Genomic DNA, 9646 nt, shown 5'->3' with positions numbered 1-9646 from the left:
ATTCCTTACTAACGTGGCATCTGAACTAAAATATCAAATATAAAAATAGCATTTGCTAAAAATACCACAGAATGTGATATATTTGAGAAGAATTTGACTTTTGTGACTTGTTATACTTTATGTAACAGATAAGTGTACACTTTTCAGATCCATCACAGGTAATTTAGTTCAGGCTGAAATAGACAAGTCTCTTCTTGCAGTTTGAATATGAACTGCTATTGAAACTGAGACTACCAAAAAAAATGTTGAATTCCTAAAACAAATTGAATAGCCATTTTAAGTACTGTACAACCCGGAAGGTTGTTTCTAAAAATAAGGTCTCACTGAATTCCCTGGAATACTGATTATCAAAGATCCCACTCTTAAGAAACTGCGAAGCTGTTACCCAAAAGCTGCACGATTTTATATTCCCACCGACAGTGCACAAGAGTTTCGATTACTCTATATCTTCATCAACACTTATTATTTTGTTTTGTTGATATAGCCATCTTCATGGGTGTGATGTCGTATGTCACTGTAGTTTTGATTTCTGTTTTCCTAATGACCAGTGATGTAGAGCATCTTTTTAGGTGTTTATTGGTCATTTGCATATCTTCTTTGGAGAAACATCTATGCACGTCCTTTGCCCATTTTTTACTGCTTGTTTTGACTGAGAAACTTAAGTTTCTAAAATCCATTTAAAGTGGGGGCAAATCCACCTGAATGGAAGTTGGGTGTTTTATCCTTGCCTCACCTTGAATAAGTTACTTAACTTCTGTCATCATCTTCTTCTCTTTTCTCAGAAGCTTGGTTTTCCAATGTGCAATTAGTAGGCAGTTACACCAAACTTTATGAAATCTAAAACAACATGCATGAAAGGCTTAATTTTTTTGTATATGGCTTCAAAATTTAGACCTTATAACAGGAAGAAAGTATTTAAAAGCCTATGCCTCATTTTCAGCGAATGTAGTTGTGACTTTCACTCTATTTGAGCATTGGTTCCCAAAGTAGTTTTTTGCTTAGACGAACCTTTCTTCTCCAGGGCAGAGTCATTTAATAACTTTTTTTAGCATCTGCCTCCTCATTTCCAACAGTGACTCCACACTTTTATTATTTTATCCCATTTATTATGGATAGTAATTTTCTGAAGTGTGCCCTTTCCCCGTGTTCAGTTTGAAATTGTGCAAACCTGCCACATCTATGTCCCATTGTTAATATTACAAAACAAAGCCCTAAAATTAACAACAGAATACTTTGTATATGGGATTGAAATCACTTTCTGTATGTCACTTTCTGCTTAAAACTGACACAAATAAAAGTATTCACAAATGAAATGAAAGATTTTAGCGGCTTTATGATGGCTCATGAATATGAATTCTGCCCTTTCATTGTTATCACAGATACTGGTGTTTTGGGTCAAATAGACAACTTGTTCTTGCATAATCATCCCATATTTGAAGCTTATGTTTTGCATAAAGGAGTTGATTAAGTTTTACGGAATTTTGTAAAGTTTAGTTCTGCATCAGCTGAGCATGACTTAAAGAGGCAAATCTGTCAACAGCACTAAAGGAGGTTAAAACACTGCAATTTACATTAAAAAGCCACAAAGGGAACTTATGTGTCAAAGGGTCTATAATGGGTGGCAAAAAGAAATAAAGATAATCTAATATATACATTTCTGTGCCTCATTTCCCTCAGCAGTAAACGGGAATAAAAATGTTAACTAACCATTGCTAGTGCTTTCTTTACACCAGGCATGACTCTCAGTGTTTTACATGCATTACTCCATATAACCCTCCCCGAAGCCAGTGACTATTTTATAATTTACCCAAGTTCACAGCCTTGTCTCTCTCTACTGCCTCTTCTTAAATGTACAACATCCTGTCTGCTCCTGGAGTTTAGTTCACACAGGCCACATCCTGGGGACTGTTTCTGTCAAAAGGCCTGTTTGGATCAAGTTATTCTCATTGCTACATCTAGGCACATGAAATCATATACCCTCTGGCCTGAGACCTTGAAACGTAGTGAGGGTGTCTCAGTCCCATGTGCTACTAAGGACAATAAGGACGGTTAAGAGGATAGTCCTGAAAGCAGTGCCATGGACTTTAACTTATTTGAGAAGGAGAATGGATTGCAGGAGAATATCAGAGGGGCCAAAGTAGGGAGCCCAGCATAGCTGAATTATTTCAGATATAAAGAGATTATTGTGAGATTAAGGGAAAAAAAGGTTAAGTCTGTATTATTACCAACAAAGAATCATGACATACCAACAAACCTGAAGCAAAAGAAAGGGTTCAAGAAAAAGAAAAATCAAAGTTAAGTACAAGTTCTTGAGTCTAGGGTCCCAGAAAAGCAGTTTTGGAGAAGGGAGACAGTTTGGAAGAGCCAAGTGTGCTATTGGCAGATATGGTATACATACACCATAAATGAAATGAAAGTGGTCACTTCATATAAACCACAATATTTGATTAATCAAAATATCACATTCCCCAATATACTGAATAGCAAGCCAAAACAAAACAAACATGATTCTGTTTTCAGGGACAAATTCTTGATACTGCCAGTTTTCTGATAAAATATATATACTGCTTCCAAGATAAGAAATTATTTTAACTTTGTAAAATGTAAATACACCACGGCGGTGTATTTTTAAACTAGTTTGAATTAGTTTCTATTAAATTCCACCATACCATTTCCAACATGATACAAAATATGGGGTTTCTGAGATTGGAGCCTCTGAATTGCCATTTTCTTAATACCTTCCCCAGCAAAGATATTTCACAACAAGGCACTCAAAAAATGCTTTTGAATTGTATCATCCTTTTATGTTTTGTTTCAAATTCTTAAACCACTTCACCGTGTCCAATTTTTACTACCTATTCCATTACAATTGTCTTTTCGTATTTTCAAGCGCTTTTATTATTTCTCGCCTGTATCTCATTTCTCATTTCCTCCCAAACTTTGTTCCCTTGTGGATAAAGTATCTTTTTATTCCTTTGGCTCTTACTCCAGGCATTTCACTTTCTACTTCTAAAAGTTTTTGTGCTTTTTTCAACTGGATTATAGAATCTAACTGCCAACACCCTTCTATATTGAGTTACAACACAAAAGCAGCTGATGTAAAACAACCAAACTAATAAGCCATTCATTCATCATTCTATTGCAGCTTGGTAATCCCTACTTTCTTCAATTATAAATTATCTCATTACACTATTATGTCATTACAATATGTCTAGCTTGATCTTCATCAATCAGTATTTTAGAAGAAAAAAGCAATCTTGGACTCACCTACCTGAAATGAAGCTTCACAATCATACCATTAGAAAAATTAGAATGACAGGTTTCAGGGCAAGTCAAAAATATCTGTTGAAACAAAAAAGTTTCATATCCATTGATTGAGATATTTATTTTATCAAATTGAAATGCCTGCATTATTTATAATAGCAAAAACATGAAAAAATATTACTGACATGTCTTTCAAAAGGACAATGGCGTAACATATTATATGAAACACTGAATATATAAATGAACAATGGCCAGACCGTATGTGATGATAGAACTCTGACCCAACAACCAGTCCAGGAAGCCAAGCAGAAATCTCTGAAGCGGGCAGCCCAGAATGAGCAGGACTTTGTGACTGCCAGCTTCCCTATTTTTTTGTGCCAGCTTCCAACTCAGGATCAACCAGAGAAAGCCAAATAAGCTCCCAAACCAAACACATAATGCTTCCAGTTAGCCTGCTTCCAGCTTCTCACTGTCCCCAGTCTCTAACCAGTACACCCCAGGTCTTTCTTTCTTTTCACTATAAAGCTTTTGCACTCTGTGCCTGTCTTTGAGCATCTACCAAATGCAAGCGATGGTAGTTAACTCCCTTGTCCTAGCAAGCTCAGAGTAAATAAATTGTTCTCATTTGGGTGGTCTTTGTTTGGTCCCACATATGGGCGATCTCCATTTAACAGAATAGCCTACATCTTTTAAAAAGAATCAGAAGACATATTTTTAGAGGACAAAGCAAGATGCACTCAATAGGAACTCTGATACACTTTAGAACACAAGTTAGATCAGTATCTAGTAAAACTGAAGATGCACCTACTTACTCTATGACTAGATTAGTTCAGTCTTAGGCAAAATACTAGAGATTTTTCTTGCACATAAACACTAGGTATAAAAATATCAATAGCCTATTTCTTTGTAATGCAAAGAAAGAAACAATTCAAATGATCATAATTGGATGATTAGATCAATAAACTGTATTACAGTCACACAAAGGGAGCCTATGGAGCTTCAAAAATTGATAAACAAGAGCTGTATGCATTAACATCAGTGAATCTTGAGGAAACAAGGTAACTTAGAATACATGTAGAATTATACCATTTATATGCACATCAAGCCAGACAAAATTTTAAAACCTATGGTTTTAGTATACTATAAAAATAGTAAAAATATAAGGAAATATAAAGAAAAGCAAAGAAATACTTGAATTTAAGACAGTGAGGAAAGAGAAGTATAATTTGGAAGAACATACATACAGCTTCAAGAATATTGATGATGTTCTATTTCTTAAGATTTTTTTTACCACTCTTTAAAATGGACATTTATGCATTACCTATATTTTTGTATGCATGCTTTCTATCCTGCTAAAATATTTTTATTAAAAGCAAGTTACATATTCTGAAATTCCTAAGAAAAGGCACAGAACTTAGAATAGCTAAAATAATTTTGAAAAACAACAAAGTAGGAGAAATCACTCCCCAGATGTTAACATTTACTTAAGTATGTAATAAGGAGAGTGGGGTATTGGACATCTGTAGGCCAAAGAAAATGAGCCTTAGTCTAAATTCCACATCATACAAAATATTAACTCAAAATGAATCATGCACTTCAATGTAAAACATAAAATATAAAACTTAAAAAAAGCATAGGAGAAAATATTCCTTATCTAATTGCTAGACAGAATCCTATGACACCAAAAACATGTATGACCCATAAAAACAAGAACTGAAAAACTGTATTTCATCAAAATTTAAAACTTTTGCTCTGTAAGAGTCCCTGTAAAAAGGATAAAAAGACAAATTTCAGACTGGGAATCATTTTGCAGTTCACATATCCAACACCAACAAGGGACTTGTATCTAGAATATATGAAGAACTCGCAAAACTCAACAGTTAAAACAAAAAAATCTAATTAGAAAATGGGTAAGACATAAAGAGACATTCCCACTGCATTAGTACCACTGCATCAGTACCACTGCCATAAAGAAATATTGCAGATGGGGTATGACTTGAACAACAGAAAGTTATTTCCTCAGAGCTCCGGGGCCGAGCAGTCCCAGATCACAAAGTTAGCAGGCTTGGTTTCTTCTGAAGCCTCTCTCTTTGGCTCGCAGATGGCGGCTTTCTCACTGTCCTCACGTGATCTTTCCATTGTGTGCTCGCATCTCTGTGCGTGCCCAAATTTCCCTTCTTATAAGGACACCAGTCTGAGTGGATTAGGGCCCACCCTAGAGGCTTTGTTTTCCCTTAATCATGTCTGTAAAGGCCCTATACAACAGTCACATTCTGAGGTGCTGGGGGCTAGGACTCAATATGTGAATTAGGAGGGGACATACTTCAGTCCATAAATAACGTATACAGATGGCAAATAAGCACATGAACAGAATTTCAACATCATTAGTTATTGGGTAAGTGCAAATGGAAATCATGATATACCACTGCACACGTATCAGAATGGCTAAAGTGAAAAGTAATAACACTAAATGATGGACAGTATCCAGAGAAACTGAGTCTCTCATACATTGTTGATGGGTTTGTAAAATAACATGGCAGCTCCTGAAAACAGTATATTAGTCACTTACAAAGTTAAACACAAACTTGCCAAGTGACATGTCAAAACCACACCTAGTTGCTTATTCAGGAGAAATGAAATCTTAGTCAATGCAAAGATTTGTACGTGAAAGTTCACTGCAGTCTTATTCACAATAGCCAAAACCTTGAAGCAATCCAAATGCCCATTTATTGGTGAATGGATAAATAAATAATGGTATAACTATAATAGAGAATACAAATTATCAATGGAAAAGAATATTAACAGCAATGTAAGGACATGGATGATCCTCAAAAACTGTGCAAAGTGAAAGTCAAACACAAAAGACTATATAATATATAATTGCATTCATATGAAGTTTTAAAAAGACAAAACTATAGGGACAGAAAGACCAGTGATTGCCTGGGCCAGTAATCAGGGAGGAAGGGCACAAAAAAGATTCTAGGGTATTAGAACTGTTTAATGATGGTAGTGGTAATTTTTACGTGACTGAATATATTCTAGGCTGAATTGCGTCCCCCTACAAGTGCATTGGTTGAAGTCCTAACCTTCAGTTATCTCCAAATATGACCACATTTGGACCCTGCATCTTCAAAAGAGGTAACAATTTACATGAGGCCATTGGGATCTGCCGTAAATCCAATATAACTGGTGTCCTTAGAAGAGGAAATTTGGACCTAGACACAACAGAGCAAAGACAACATGAAGACACAATGGGAAGATGGCCATGTACAAACCAAGGAGATGAACAGAATCTTCCCTTGGGGCCTTAGAAGGACCCAGCTCTGCCAACACCCGGGTCTTGGGCTTCCAGCCTCCAGAGCTGCGAGACAATAAGTTTCTGTTGTTTAAGTCACCCAGTCTGTGGTGCTTTGTATGACAGCCCTAAAAAACTAACAAGCATACAATTACTAAAATTCATTAAACTGCAACTTTAAAGTGGGTAGTCTATTATATGTAAAGTATACCAAATAAAGCTCGGGGTCGGGGGGAAAGTCCCACAAACATTAAAAATTATAATAAGCAAATTGTATTTCTGAAGGCTTTGGTTTTATTTGTTCCTTCATGCATATATGACTCAACTCCTCACACTGAACTACCCTGAAAGCAGTGACCACTGTTTTCTATCTGTCTCAAGGAGGAAATAAATAATGTGAAGAAATAATGCTGAAGAACAAGGTGAGAGCCAGATTTGGCTGGGAATCACTCAGCAAGGCCTTCTGTTCTGTAGGCTCCAAGTACTGTCAATTTCATGACCCAAATCAATGTAAGGGAACTGATAAACATTGACTTCATTGTGATAAGTGAGGTAGTTTGTTTGCTAAAACTGAAAAAACAGGAGATATAATGAGCAAGCTCTTTATGATAAGCCTTTCCATAGCCTGGAACTTTAAAATGAACCAATTTCTAATACATGTTAGGCAATGTCATTTTAAATTAAATTGTTAGTCTTTGTGCCTACTTTTCAGTGAAAAAAGACACTGACTCCTAATGCATAGTTTTTATGAGAGAAGCAAAGCAATTCCAAGAAAGTCCTCGGGAGCTTTCTCCAAACAACACACTAAATGCACAAAACAAAACACTAATCAAGCAACTTCTATAAGGATTTGCTATTTTATTTGCTCTTCTTAGAGATTTACTGGTAATTGCACTCTTTCTTTTAGGAAAAAAAAGTTCATGTCATTTTTATTTCATGGTGGATAGAGAGTTGAAAAACAGATCATTGATTTTGTACAATATATCCTAGCAATGCCCTACATTTAAACAATGAGATGGCCCAACAGCACATGACCTTTGTAGCTGGAAGTTCAGATGAGGGTAAATGTAGGCAATTCTCCTTCTAGACTTATAAAGATGCAATGAGCAGCACTGCAGGCAGGATGGGGGATCACAATAACTGGGTTGCATTCCTTTCTTTTATTATTTTACTCTTTTTAAAACAACAAAAGACCTTTCGGGGATTCTAACCCATCTAGCATCCATCAAACCAATGGGGACAAATCACCCCAGTAAACGGAAGAAGGATAACATTTTGTGTAAATCACAATGAGAAATTTCTTAAGTGCCTACAGCATTACATAGATATTGATGAGAAATAACCAAGAAACTGGGAGAAACCTAGAAAACCTCGCTCCGAAAATCACAGAATCAGAAGCCTGGGAAGTTTATCTTGGCCTCGAAGTTCAGTGGATCAGAGAGAGACTGGACTGCCCATATCCTCTTGGCACCATTGGAATCAACAGGTCCTCGACCTATGGTTACAGGGAACCTTCATTGATTTCCAACCTGAAGAAGTCCACATCTACTCGTCCTTACTGTGGGGAGTCCTATCAACCCTTTCCTCCCAGTCCTCAAGCCCTCACTCCCTTCTCAGCCCCCGTTCAGCAGGAAGCAGACAGAGAGAAAGCAACGTCCACAACCCCATAGAGGAGAAAGGGGGGAATGAAGGGCCCCCGCCAGTAAGATGGCGAACTTCCGGCTTCTCTTCGGGTTCCTCGGCACCACCTGAAGCCCAAACACCTCTTGCCCCCCTCCCAATCCCAGCACCTAGCCAACAGCCACCAGCCCCGTAGAAGTGACACCTCAATCACCCCATGCCCCTTCCTATATAACCCAGCACCTTTTCCTAATAAAGCAGAATTCTCCGGTGAATTGCTGCTGTGTGTCGCTCCTTTCCTTTCAATGAGGTTGAAGTTAGAAAAGGACGAAAGTGCATTATTTGGGGATGAGTGTGAAATTTGTAATTGGAATCTAAAAAGGAATATAATAGTTTCTCAGACTCAGAATTTCCTGAGTGATAGTGGGAGGACTGTTTTCTAAAACAATAAAAGCATTACAAAAGCAAAGTTTTCATAATAGCATAAAGGGTTAATGCTGTTAAAGTAAAAAATATTTGTGCCCTGCTTGTTTACTCCCTCTGGGTTCAATCACTCCAGCCATTAAGGCTGCAGACGAGGGTCCTGGTCATCACCTGAGTTGATGGGAGGGTTTCGGATAACATCAGCAATAATCTTCTGAACCTCTGCAGTCAGGCCTGCTCGCTCGGTATCAAGTGGGTAGCCAGCTTTCACCGCCTGGGATAAGTGCATGCCAACCGCTGAGATGGGCAAAACCCTGTTCTCAGCCACACTCCTCTAGAGAAACAGCAGCAAAACAAACTGAGTGAGTTTTTTTTAAGTGCCCACTGAGTTGCAGGGAAACAAAATGTCCAAACCCTTCCAGGAGTAAATGGTCACTAAGAAATAAACAATGGATTAAACCTTCACTTAAAATTTTCACTTTAACTATTTCTTTAAAATACCCACATTAAGAACTCCACAGGTTCTACTTTTCACTTACTGTACTGAACAAAACAAAATCTAGCTTTAGCTAAAACATCAATCCTTGCCCCTCTAATTATTCACTTTAAAAATCTATCATTGGCAAAGAATAGTCATTCAGTTAATTGTATGTTTAATACTGCCACAACCTTTTGAAAATACAGTAAACTGTAATCCAATATTCTACTTGAAATAACACATGGTACTTTAGTTACACGAATTTCCAAGAAGGCAAATCTGAAAATGCTTAGTGATAACATAAGGCCCCATAAGCACTCTATAAACTATTTTTGAGATCTTAATAGGTGTTTTATATTGACTCTGTTCATAAAATAATAACAACCCCAATTTAACAAGGGCTGTCATCATTTACCTAGTATTGAACTTAACAAGAATTGTATTAAATTTAGGTCAATACTATATATTCATGCAGCTTTTTAAACAAACATAGCTCCAAACCCATTAAGATGCTTATTAGGTAAAATAGTCATCTAAACATTCAGGAAGTTAAAACACTCAGCTTT

At 36.8% G+C, this 9646-nt stretch overlaps 2 protein-coding genes across 2 annotated transcripts in view; one reads left to right on the top strand and one right to left on the bottom strand.

The window, feature by feature from the left end:
* Positions 1 to 9646, top strand: part of LOC140845303 (uncharacterized) — a 286923-nt gene that overhangs the window by 127745 nt on the left and 149532 nt on the right. The gene's annotated exons all lie outside the window — the stretch shown is intronic.
* Positions 3351 to 9646, bottom strand: part of LOC140844845 (uncharacterized) — a 144267-nt gene continuing 137971 nt past the window's right edge. Inside the window, exons 5-6 of the mRNA XM_073217769.1 lie at positions 8774 to 8936; positions 3351 to 8054 (exon numbers count right to left, since the gene is read on the bottom strand). Coding sequence (XP_073073870.1) covers positions 7951 to 8054; positions 8774 to 8936 — 267 coding nt within the window. The 3' untranslated portion in view covers positions 3351 to 7950. The remainder of the gene's footprint in view (positions 8055 to 8773; positions 8937 to 9646) is intronic.

This window comes from Manis javanica, chromosome 12, assembly GCF_040802235.1.
Source record: "Manis javanica isolate MJ-LG chromosome 12, MJ_LKY, whole genome shotgun sequence".
In the NCBI taxonomy this organism is placed as follows: Eukaryota; Metazoa; Chordata; class Mammalia; order Pholidota; family Manidae; genus Manis; species Manis javanica.
The sequence above is the reverse complement of the archived record's forward strand: the minus strand, read 5'-3'. Positions and strand labels throughout refer to the sequence as shown.